At 41.7% G+C, this 12,841-nt stretch overlaps 1 protein-coding gene across 1 annotated transcript in view; it reads left to right on the top strand.

The window, feature by feature from the left end:
* LOC103185474 (E3 ubiquitin-protein ligase UHRF1) overlaps positions 1 to 12,841 on the top strand; it is an 81,738-nt gene that overhangs the window by 32,174 nt on the left and 36,723 nt on the right. Inside the window, 1 exon segment of the mRNA XM_042332585.1 lies at positions 10,002 to 10,288. Coding sequence (XP_042188519.1) covers positions 10,002 to 10,288 — 287 coding nt within the window.

The raw sequence follows: 12,841 nt of genomic DNA, 5'->3' as shown, positions 1-12,841 counted from the left end.
GTTCAGCTGGAGAAAGTTGTCCCTCATCCAGGAATGGATGTCAGACAGGCAGTCGGTCAGGACGCCAGCAGTCTTAGAGTTGAGGGTGACGGCAGAGAGATAGAGTTGGGTGTCATCCGCATACATGTGGAAATTTACCCCATGTCTGCAGATGATGTCACCAAAGGGGAGCATGTAGAGGGTGAAGAGGAGGGGACCAAGGACAGAGCCCTGAGGAACACCACACGAGACGGTGCGGGGGCTGGAGGAGAAGCCGTTTGCCATGACGAAGTGGAGGCGGTGTGAAAAGTAGGACCTGAACCAGTCAAGGACAGAACCTTGAAGGTTGAGGTGGGAGGAGAGGCGGTGGAGGAGAATTGAATGGTCCACAGTGTCAAAAAAGTGGAGAGGTTGAGGAGGACAAGGAGGCAGAGGGAGCCCTGGTCACACATGGGCAGGATGTCATTCGTGACCTTGACCAGAGCAGTTTCTGTGCTGTGGACAGCAACGAAACCCGATAGGAGGGCTCATGTAGGGAGTGGGAGGAGAGGAAAGAGCGAAGCTGGGAGGCAACGGCTCTCTGAAGGACCTTGGACAGAAAAGGGAGGTTGGAGATGGGCCAGTAGATGGATAGCTGTATTGGGTTAAGGCAAGGTTTCTTCAAGGTAGGGAATGATGGTGACTGTTTTGAGGGGGAAGGAACAGTGCCAGATGACAGGGAGAGGTTGATGATGTCGGCGAGTTGTGGGGCAAGGAGGTTGAGCTGGGATTTAAGGAGAGGAGTGAGGATGGAGTCCAGGGAGCAGGTGGTGAGCTTCATGGAGGATATGGTGGTGATGACAGAGGAGGGGGTGACAGGTTCAAAGGTGTGGAAGGAGGGATGAGTAGTGGTCGGGGGGGGGGGGGGGGGGCATAGGTAGGGGTTGGACGTTGGGAGGGCCCTCAATTGATTCCCTCAATTTTGGACTCGAGGAAGTCCAGCATTTCCTCACAGTGGGACTCGGAGGAAAGAATATGGGAGGTGTGGCGGGGAGGACGGAGGAGCTGGTTGGTGGTGGAGAACAGGAGCCTGGGGTTGCCCTTCGCCTCCAGGATTAACCTGGAGTAGAAGGATGATTTGGCTGATGTGAGAGCGGAGCGGTAGGTTTTGATGTGCCGGTGGACAGTTAGGCTGTATTTGAGCCAAGTGCGTTCACAACCCGAACCTGGCCCTTGAGCGAGCGGAGGTGGCTGGTGAACCAGGGTGAGGATCGGGAATAGGAGGTAGTTTGGGAGGTGAGGGTGTCCCCATTAAAACCAACGCTTTTTTGGAATGGAGTAGCCCACCGTATTCTCGAGAAACTTTAAAGCACATAATACAAAACTGAATTAGCTATATTTTCCTGTTTTGCGTTCATCCACAGAATACAGAGTTAATCCACTTTACAGTAGTGTGAAGCGCTTTGAGGTGACGATGGGATAAGGCACTATACCAAATGTAACTTGTTGTTATTATTTCAAGGCACCTTGTCAAGTTCATCCATCTTTTGCTGTTGTGAGTTTTGTTTATAAATTAACCTAATGGGACCTCCACTACGAATGGTGAAGCATTGGAGGATGTAATTCCATCTTAACGTAAACTGGATACTTGCAGTGTATAATAACAAGGATTCTGGTGTAATCCAAAACTCTGCTGAGCAATGATGAGGCCAAGCACAACACACCAGGTTATGATGTGGGCCTGACTAAGTTATATGCCTCTGTTAATACTAGCTAGAAGTTACTTTCAAAATTATTTGTCCAGAGTTGTGGCCAACCTTTATGGTCAGCCAACAAAATAAATTTTCTTGATTGAATATTACTTGGGTTTTTTTTGGTCAGCCGGGTAAACCCATCACCAAACTGAGATTTCCATGCATCCCACCTACACATGGAAATCCCAGAGATAGATTGCTGGAAATGAATGCTCACTCTCTTCCTGGAGGGACCCATCCTGCTTATCTAATTCTGGACAGTATTTGGCACAGGTTGGCAAGAGCCAAGGGTTAAGGCCCCCAAAGTGTGTGTTGGGTACTGCTGGAGTCTAACCAGCTAAAACCACATAACTTACCATTGATATTGCTGTCTGGCAAGCTTTCCAGCTGCTTGTCCAGTTAGGACCACTCTACCCGTTATGGCTTTGGCTTGCATAGTTATCAGGAGCTGAGCGGGATGACTCCCAAGCATGTGTTTGAGCTCTCACTAGGTGGCTGGTAGGTACCAGGAACTCCCTGCGATCTTCATCGTGGGCAACACATCTCAGCATGAAATGGGGAGAGCATTGCCACCATCTTCCTGTCTGCAGTTGGGCACACTTTCCTTCCCATTGAGTGATGGTTCCACCAATTAAAGGTGCGGAGTTTAAGCAGCAGCTGTTTGCCTCTCTGCAGGCCGATCAAAGTGGATTCCAGGCGCTCAATGCACGAGCGTGCGATCACAAACTTGGACTCCAGATAACACCTTCCAGCAGCTGTAGCCCCAAGCCTCAGAGTTTCCTCATCAACTGTCTGACGGGCAACTGCTTTCATTGGGGTGGGAGCACCTTTACCGGACAGCTTGTGACGTGCCAGCAACCTTGATTTTCTTGAGGTCCAAGCCAATGAGTACCAGCCGGAATCAGCAGCAGCTGCTTAATCCAGGTCTTCATGAGAGGGACCTTGGCAAATAGACGTGGATTAAATCAAGAAATATTCAATCAAGGTCCGCTGATCAAACATAAGAGTTGCTCTAGACTCGTGCTAATGTTTGGAGGACTACTTCGTAATGGCCCAACGGGCACAGGTTGGCCACTACTGGTCTATGGCAATTAAAATTTTGTCCACAGAATACAGTCAATCTGTCAGTACTCACACTTGAGACAGCTGAATGATGTGCTAAGGCACTATATCAAATGCAAGGATTATTACTATAAAAGTGCTTCCAACTCTTTCCAACACCCACCCTGCCTAAAGGTGTTGAAATGGCCCTTTGCAACTCTATTTTGTTACATTACTTTTGACAAGTGGAAGTTATCACTCAATCCACGATGGTTTGTGGTACTGCTGTGTGCAATTGGCTGCCGCATTCCATAAACAAAATATACAGTCAATTCACTTTACAGTATACGCTGTGAAGCGCTTTGAGACGTCCCAACGACGTGATAAGGCACTAAATCAAATGCAAGGATTATTATTTCATTAAACAAAAGTAAAACAACGTTCTAACTTGTGAGACTGAGTCAGCCATTCAGATGTTTCAATCTGAGTGGAATCTTGCAGCTTTATTATGTAGGGCTCTTATTTAGACAATGAGTTTTACATTTGCTTTCATCTTTCTTGCTAGTTAAATTCAGACCACATTGACGCACTGCGTAGCAAGCAGGGTGGTGCAGCAACCATTGGGAACACCATGCTTCCTGTGGTTTTCCCATAGTGTGGTGAGTTTTTTGATCTCAGATTGTTGGAGCATGTATCATACAGGAATTGGTGCACTTTCCTTAGCGTAAGGGCAAAGAAAACTCAGTTAGCTCTTCTGCAAGCTTCTTGGGCCGTTGCACGATCAACAAAGAACAGTTTCTTGGAACAGCTTGGCCGCCTGCCCTCTTGGGTTGGGAATAGTGTTTAACATGAGGTAATCTTAAAGGAGTGGAAAATAATGTATTAAATGATGGTTCTCACTAGGAAAGGACAGTTGTTTCCAGCTGGATTCATATATTTCGTTCTAAGTTTGATGTAACCGTACTTAATCCTTGCATTTGATATCGCTCCTTTTATGTCGGGAGGATGTTTCACAGCGCTTCACAGGATTTATTGTGGAACATAGTGACTGTGTATTTTGTGGGTAGAAGCAGCTGCTGATTTGTTCTAAGCAATGTCCTACAGCTGTAAAGTGAGTGGCCATTTTATTTGGGGGATTGTTGGCCAGGACACTCTGGACAGACTCCCTTCTCTTTTCGAGTAATAACATGGAATCTTTAAAGTCCACCTAAACAGGCAGATATATCCTGGGTTTGCCTTTTCCAAATGATAGCACCTTCGACAATGCAGCCTCCAGCAATACATTAATCATCTTAGACTATGCGAGTTCCAAGTCACAGTGTGGAGTTTGAACCCACAACTTTCTGACACAATTTATGGTTTCCTTTTCACCTCCAAGATCAATGAAAATCTTGAGTACAATCATCTTTATTTCTGAGGACCTTTTATCCCTTAAAAAGCGAACATTACCCTCATTTATAAATATTCAAGCACCAGTCAGTTCTTCCCGGTTGTGTCCAGGCATTTACTATAGCAAGTGATGGCCAGAAGATGGCTACTTCCATCTATTTGCCTAATTTTTGAAGATCTGTTTCACGTTCCCTCTCTTCAGTTAAAACCAGTTCAACCCTGCAAATCTCTCATAACCTGGAGTCCTGTGGCTCAGTGGTTAGAGCACATGCCTCGCAAGCAAGAGACCTGGTGCGACACAAAGTTAGGTAGGGTGGTAACCAGTGAAAAGGATAGCAGCCATCTGCAGGAGGACATAGACAGAATGGTAAAATGGGCAGACACATGGCAGATGAATTTCAAGGTGGAGAAATGCGAGGTAATGCATTTTGGTGGAAAGAATGAGGGGAGGCAATATAGGCTATAATACAATCTTAAGGGGGGTGAAGGAACAGAGAGACCTGGGGGTTCAGGTAAATGAATCCTTGAAGGTGGAAGGTGGCAGGACAGGTAGATAAAGCTGTAAAAAGGGCATATGGGATACTAGGCTTTATAAATAGGGGTATAGAGTACAAGAGTCAGGAGGTTATGATTAACCTATATAAAACACTGGTTAGGCCTCAGTTAGAATATTGCGCCCAGTTCTGGGCACCGCACTGTAGGAAGGATGTTAAGGCATTGGAAAAAGTGCAGAGGAGATTTACAAGGTTAGTACCAGGAATGAGGGACCTTGATTATGAGGAAAGGCACGAGAGGATGGGATTATTCTCATTGGAGCAGAGAAGGTTACGAGGAGACCTAATAGAGGTCTTCAAAATCATGAGGGGATTTGATAGGTTAGAAAGGGAAAAACTGTTTCCACTGGTGGGTGTGTCGGTGACTCGAGGTCACAGATTCATAGTAGTATCTAAAAGAAGCAGAGGGGAGGTGAGAAGAATTTTTTTCACGCAGCGAGTTGTTCGAATCTGGAATGCATTGCCTGAAAGGGCGGTGGAGGCCAATTCGATAACCAGATAACCACTTTTAAAAATGCAGTGGACGGGTATTTGAGGAGGACGGGTTTGCAGGGTTATGGGGAAAGGGCTGGGGAGTGGGATTGACATGATATTGCTCTTCTCAAAGAGCCGGCACAAACTCGATGGGCCGAATGGCCTCATTTTGTGCTGTACGATTCTATGATTCCTGGCAGGGTAAAATATTGGGCAAGTTTCCTTAGTCCACACGCCTCTGTTTATCTAGCAGTAAGTAGTAATCCAGTTGTTAGTTGATTGGCAGATCACTTATCCGGGGGTAATAATTCCTTCAAAAAATAATATTAAATTGGTCGCTCCAATCCATGATTGTTTGTGGGACACTGATGTATGCAATTGGCTGCCGCTTTTTGCCCACAAAATATACAGTCAATTCACTTTACAGTATATTCTGTGAAGCACTTTGAGACGTCTTGAAGACATGATAAGGCGCCTATATCAAATACAAGGGTTATTATTATTAACCTTGGCTATTGCAGGTCTTGGAATCATCCATTGCCTTGCATTTGCCTCGATTTAAAATCATTCAATTTAATTACTCAACGATTATCCTAAATTGTATTTCTCCTCATACGATTCATTTGACCACGTAGCTTGGCATCTCCAATAAGTATATTTTATCATAATTTGTACTCTCCCAAGGCATTTAAGAAGTATTACAAACAGGACAAGACTTGGAACAGGTCCTTGTGGAACTGATACTTGTTCTCCAGACTGAAATGTTTTTGGATTCCCTTTCCACCTGCTGCTTTCTACTGCACAGCCAGTTTGGGAAACTGATTTATTTGGTATTAATTCTAGGATTTCCCTTTTCTTTTAAATACCTTATGTGTAGAACCTTATCTTTGGTCTTCCGAAAATCCACCAGCAGCTTCATTTTCAAAGAGTTGCAGTAAATTCAGACAGGAGCCAAATCTATTGTCACTAAGTCACACGTGTCTGCTACACTTCGGATGTAAAGCCAACCAATCAGTTTCCAGCTTCGTATCTTTCAGACTAATGATAATACTGTACTTTCTTTTTTTAAGCGGTCTCTTGGCCCGCTTGAATTAATGGCAAATATACCTGTTGACTTGGGGGAGAGGAGAGAAGGTGAGGGAGTGGAGTGACTATTTTTTTCTGGTGCCTCACTACCTTTCAGAACTTTTCCCTGATCCAAAGTTTTGCAGTAGCCATCTGTCTGGTCTGTCAGTGTAATAAGTCTCCCCAGTTATTTTAAAACCCCAAAAAATTCAAGATGTAGCCTCACTGACGCAGATTTTATTCTGTGCACAAATTAAATAGACTGTGTGTGGAATTATGTAAGTGTAATAACATTACTTGAATGCCAGTAATTCTGTTCCTTTTTAAAAGATCAATGATTATGCTGTATTGAAACCTTTATTTGTGATTTATATTTTTTATACATAATACATTATAGAAAAAAATATTCAGCGATCGCCATTTCTGTTGAGAATCTATACATGTGTTGAGGGTAATGGCTGCCAAGAGCAGCTGTGTGGTTTGTGTAGTCTGCTTTGTATGTGAGAGTTGTCTGGATCAAAATAATTGGATGGCGGCGAGAGGGCGGGAGGGAGGAAGGAAGGAACAAGGAAAGGGGAGAGAATAATTTGTGGCCCCTGAGGAAATAGTTTGTTTGTGGTGATTTGAATGAACAGAAATTACATGGGGGGGGGGATTGATAGGAAGAAAGAATGTTTTTTGTTTTGGATATTTGCCATTTATTGTCATTTCCTTTTCTTTCAGACAAGCAGATTGGTAACTAATGGGGATGTTTTGGTTCCAACTGAATCATAAAAGCATTAACACTGTTCTGGGGCACGTGTTTTACAGTTTATCAGCATCCCCGAGGGCATTCCTTTTGATCTCCATTGTAGATTCTGTTTGAAATGAAGTGGAAGCTAAATGTAAACCATTGAAAGTGATCCCCAGGGGGTAGAAATGAGCAGTGATTTTGTGGATAGTCCCATTTGGGGATGGCCATGTCCTGGAAATTTGTGGTAAATGGCCTGTCCAAAAAGATAGTTACTGACAGGACAGTCGTGCTCAGCAGTCATAATGAATATATTCACAGAGAGAAATCTTGTTCTTGGAGGGGGTTCTGTGGTTAGAACAATAATAATAATCATAATATAACAATAAGCATAATAATCCTTGCATTTGATACAGTGTGGTTGGGTTGAAGGAGGTCCCAGAGATAGGCTGGGGCCAGACCGTGGAAGGGTTTAAAGGTGAAACCTAGATAAAGCAAGATCTTTATACATTAGAATACACAGCACAGAAACAGGCCATTCGGCCCAACTGGTCTATGCCAGTGTTTATGTTCCACATGAGCCTAGTATATATTATCTAGTATATGTATGTATGTGTATATATATATATAATATTATGTATATATAGTATATTTATCTAGTGTATATTATATGCATTGTGGTTCCTGAAAGTTTTATTCCCTTAGGATTTCATTTTTATGAAGTCTCTCTTCATAATCGAAACCTCCTCACCTTTGGTAATTGATAGGAAGAAAGAATGATAACATCCAAGTGAATCTACGCTGCATGTATTTTTCATTGTTCTTGTATCATTCTGAAAATGAGGCTGACTGTCAAAATCCACGCACTATATGGTTGTGGCTTCCCAGGTTTTTATAGAGGTATATCGCACGTAGATACAAACCAAATATTTTTTTGTAACTTTTTATTACCTTTTCTGTTGCCTTTACTTTTTGTTTACACACCGTGCCCCCTTCTCATCTACTCCATTTCAAATCTTACCATTTTAAGTTGCATTTCCTTTCCCTCTATTTAGTATGGAAAATGTCCCATTTCACATTTTTCAGCGTTGAACTGTTCCTACCATCAATCTGTGCAGCTTTCTTTTATAACTTCCCATTGCACACAGGGCGAACTTGGCGCTTGTTAACAGGCAAGTATTCATTTAAATTCAGCCATTGGTGGCACTGAAGAACATGGATGTTGGTGCTCGTTTTAAAACTTCCATAAATTTTATTAATGAACAATCAGGATCTTCCAGTAATTGTGTTAACCATTTCTGACTTGAGATCCTTTCCTCCTCCCCCTCTTCATGAAATTGGCACAGTGTTTTGTTTGTTAAGAAATTACACTCATTGAAATGACTTGCTACATATTGCCTGGAGTGTCAAGGATTTCTCTTTAGATTTCTAATATGCCATTGATTAACTAAGTGGCTGATGCTGTGCATTGATCAGGAGATGGGATAACAAGTGATGGATCAATGGTGAATTGTTCTAAGTGTTTAGTGATCACTGATTAACGTTGGTCAGGATTATGATTAGGCAAATAATTGTTTTTTTTCGGTATCAGCATGTTATATCTAGTGTGTGTGTTTATATCAGAATATCCATATGCCTGGAACTATTTCAATTAGAATGGAAAAAAATATATTTGTGTTTGGATAATTTGTTAGCTTCACTCCGTTGGTATCACTCATCACTGATTTAGAAAGTTGTGGGTTGACATCCCACCATGGGATTTTGAGCTTCCAATGCCAATGTGGAAGCAGCACTACAATTTTGGATGAAATATTAAGCTGAGGTCCCTTCTACCTGTTCAGGTGGACCGTAAAAAAGACCCGCAGCGAAATTCAAGGAGAGAAGGTAGTTTTTCTTGGTGTCTATTAAGTGTTCATTAAAACCATACACATTAGGCATGCATTTTTAAATTCAACACTTAAATATTCTGGTCCCGCACACTGTTAAGTTATTACGTAAAGTACCATTTGAGCCTTAGCAAGTGAGTTTGTGGACCAAAGTGCGACAACCAAATTGAACCCCATTGTGGTGTAAGTTGCTATTTTTATACATTTTTACTCCACTGTGACTTCTTCGAAGTACCAAGTAAATTTAAATACTGTGACTTCCTTCAAAGCCTTTCATTAAAACCCCAAATACTTAATCATCAAAGCCCTTCATTAAAAACGAATACTTAACAAAGTATATGTGGCACTTAAGTGAATGAACCTGGATACGATACAAGACTAGGCTGTAGCCATTCTTGAAAAGAATTCTGCCTTATGATGGACTTGGATCACAGATAAGATTATCTGATTGTTTGGACAGATGCCCCGATATTAATGAAGGCAAAAGTGATATTTTAAATATAGGGAAATTTATGGAGTGTAATGAAGTTCATCTGAAACCATGTTCTTTTGTTTGCCTTTGTTCTTCCTCTTCTGCAAAATAGATTCAATTTCGTGATTGTTTCCGATGCCTTAATTGCTTGCGTAACAGGAAGCCGGTGGGGGGAAGAAAGAAAATGAGAATATAAAAACAAGTATTATTACAACATGCATTCATGAATCAATGGTTAGGTTAATATAGGTAGAATATGATCTGCTTCTGCCCCCCACCACCCCCCAAGTCCTGTAGCATATTTGTTAGAGCACTCACCTCACAAGTGAAAGGCCCTGGGTTTGATTCCCGGGCAGGTCTAATACCTTAGCTAAGTTTCCTTACTCCACACGCCTCTTGTTTACCAAGCATTAAGTAGGAACCCGGTTGCTAGTCGATTGGTGGATCGCTTTCCAGGGGTAAGAACACCTTCAGAAAAAAGATTAATCCACAACTGTTTGTGGAACACTGTTGTGCGCAATTGGCTGATGCCTTTTTGGCCGCAAAATATACAGTCAATTCACTTTACAATATATTCTGTGAAGCGCTTTAAGATGTCCCAATGATGTGATAAGGTGCTATATCAAATGCAAGGATTATTATCATTCAAATTGATTTTTTTTTGTTTGTCTGTTCCAGATTAACGAACTGGTGGACGCTCGCGACCTTGTCATCGGAGCATGGTTTGAAGCTCACGTTGTGAATGTTACACGCAGCACAAAGGGACAGAAAAGTGTAACGCTGAAAAATGATGCTAACGGAAATGAAAGGACAGGAGCAAATGCTCAGTGTACTAAAGATCCCTCGGACCAAGAGCAGTCACAGCACTGTAGTGGGATCACATCAAATAATTCAGACTCTACACCTTCCACATCTAATGTGGCACCTACGAACAATGATATTGTATATCATATCAAGTATGACGAGTAAGTCTTGCTTCCCCCCCGCTTGAAGAGATTGCAGGTTTTTAAAAACCATTATGATGCTTTGTCCAACTCTGTACACTCACTAAGTCATGGATACAGTGACTAATTAGGCATTGCGCTTCAGACCAATACTTCCAGAAGTAATTATCTTCATCCTTCTGCAAGGAATAAACCAAACATCTGTCTTAGTAGCGAATGTGACTACAGTAGAGAGAACCTGATATCCATACCCATTGGGACTGGCCCCATTGTGGATATGGAAAGCTTCTGGTTATCAGGTCATCAAGTGAAATGCAATGCACGGTAAACTTCCTCCACCAGGAGTTAAGCTGTCATTATAGCACCATAGTGGGCCTGTCTCCATCTTGCCTGCCTGCAGCTCCTCCCTCCATCTCTCTTCTAACTTAATTTACTCCGAACTCCAGCTGCATCGAGATTGTCATCGAGCAGAATCTTGGTTATCTAGTGTGCAGCAATGAGTGTGAAGGGAGGTGGGGGGACCTCTTTGTTACTATTTTACTTGTGTCTCCATTTTGTTTGAAATTTAAAAGAACCTAGTTGTAATGTGGCTGAACCATTTCAATGCGTTTCTCAGAGGTGTAAGTGGGTGTTTCTCAGGCTGGCTGGGTGTAATTTGTGTGTGCCAAATATCTGGAGCACTGGAGCAAATTATTTTCCTTTGGATATTAACATTTTGAAAATCAAACAATTTCTAAGTTTGCTTATAATACCAATTAGGGGTAAAGCAAATTGAGAAGAGGGAATCATATAAGGATTATACTCTTAGGAAGACAAGAATTTGAAAAATCAGAACAATTTTTACTCGAACCAACAATTAGAGGGATCTACTTGAGGTCATCAAAATTCTGAAAGATTTTGAGAGGATCAAGTGAAAAGTTGTTTCTGCTGATTGGTAAATTGTTAAAAAGGAGGGCATCAGCTCAGCATTGTCACTGGGAGAATGAAGTGGAAATCTAGTGTTCAACTATTCACTCAGTGGGTTATTAGAACATAAAATGGTTTTCCACAAGTATTAAAGCTAACGCTGTAACATTTAAAAGGAAATTGGGCAAGAACATGTCAAGGAACTATATGAAAGTGAATTGGAATTTAGGAAATGGAAATTATTAGCACAAAGGAAATATTGTTGGAAAGGAAAATATATTTGTGCAAACAATTTTTATTCATCTCCCCTCCTATCTTGTGTTATACGCAGATACTGTATAATTTTAGAAAGTTTTGAGATCTGAATCTCTTGTGGGGTGGTCAGCCAGGGCACTGAATATGGCTGTGTGTCAGAGTTGGCCTGAGTGCATGAACATTCTGGAAAGCTCCACTAGCTCTGAATTGATAACCGAATAATAGTGTGGCCCCTAGAAAACGAATAGATATTGCATTTTTAATATGGTGTAATCTCACACCATTGAGCTGAGGCACCTGTTCACAACCCATTAGAGTATTTATAAGAATTGGGATGGATTAAATGTTCAAGTAACGTGACTCTCACTCTAGACCTTTATCTCCTATACCTCAACATCTGTTTGCATGATACCACTTTACAGAACAGAACCACAAAACATGCTTTCCAGTTTTGTTTAAACAGCTTTTTAAAAGCAAAGAATTTGGCAAACATTTTGCAATCTAAGAATAGTAATTGTGGACTATTGTACGCAGAAATAAGGCATTGTAGATCCTCCTTGTGCAGCAGTGTTTCTAAAGCTTATTTTTGTCCTTGCATGAAGTCTTAGAGCTAAACAATCATAATCGCTGTGTGAAAAATGATCAGGAAATTCAGCACAGACCAAGGAGAGAACTGAGATAGTAGTCTGTATCCCATCATATAGTCAAGCCACCCACTAAGCCATTATGAGCAGGAATCTTTTGTTTATTATTATTAATAATAATCCTTGTGATCCTTGCATTTGGAATAGCAGCTTTAGCATCGAGAGGACGTACCAAAGCACTTCACAGGATTTGCAACTCTATATTTTAGGCGAATACAGCAGCCAAATACGGCACAGATATCCCACAAAGAGCTTGAAATAAATGACCAATTGTATTTGGAAGATTGTTGGCCAGGACACAGGGAGAAACTCTCTTCACATTTTGTGGAATGCCATGGAATTTTTAAAGTGCACCTGAATAGACAAATGGTACTTCGGTTTTACATCTCATTTGAAGTACACCCCCAGCACTGCATTGGAGTTTCTGCTTTACACTATGTGATTTCAAGTCCCAACATGGGTCTTGAACCCACATTTTTTTTGACTCAGGTGAGAGAGTGCTCCCAACTGAGCCAGGCTGACATTCATTTGACAGTAGATGAGCATGTGGGTAACAGGAGCTTATTCCACTCACAAGAAAGATCTCTATAACTTTTTATCTTCTTTATGAATAGAATAAAATGTTCCCCTTTTTACTCCCTTAGGAATCTGGTATTTACATGTTGTTGTGAAAGTGCCATTGTATTAAATTGCAGTCTTAATAACCAACATTCAGATCATTATTGGAAGATATTAAAGGTCGCCCCTTTTGACTTTTTTTCTCACCATG

Source organism: Callorhinchus milii, unplaced genomic scaffold, assembly GCF_018977255.1.
Source record: "Callorhinchus milii isolate IMCB2004 unplaced genomic scaffold, IMCB_Cmil_1.0 Scaffold1, whole genome shotgun sequence".
NCBI classification, from domain to species: Eukaryota; Metazoa; Chordata; class Chondrichthyes; order Chimaeriformes; family Callorhinchidae; genus Callorhinchus; species Callorhinchus milii.
The sequence above is the reverse complement of the archived record's forward strand: the minus strand, read 5'-3'. Positions and strand labels throughout refer to the sequence as shown.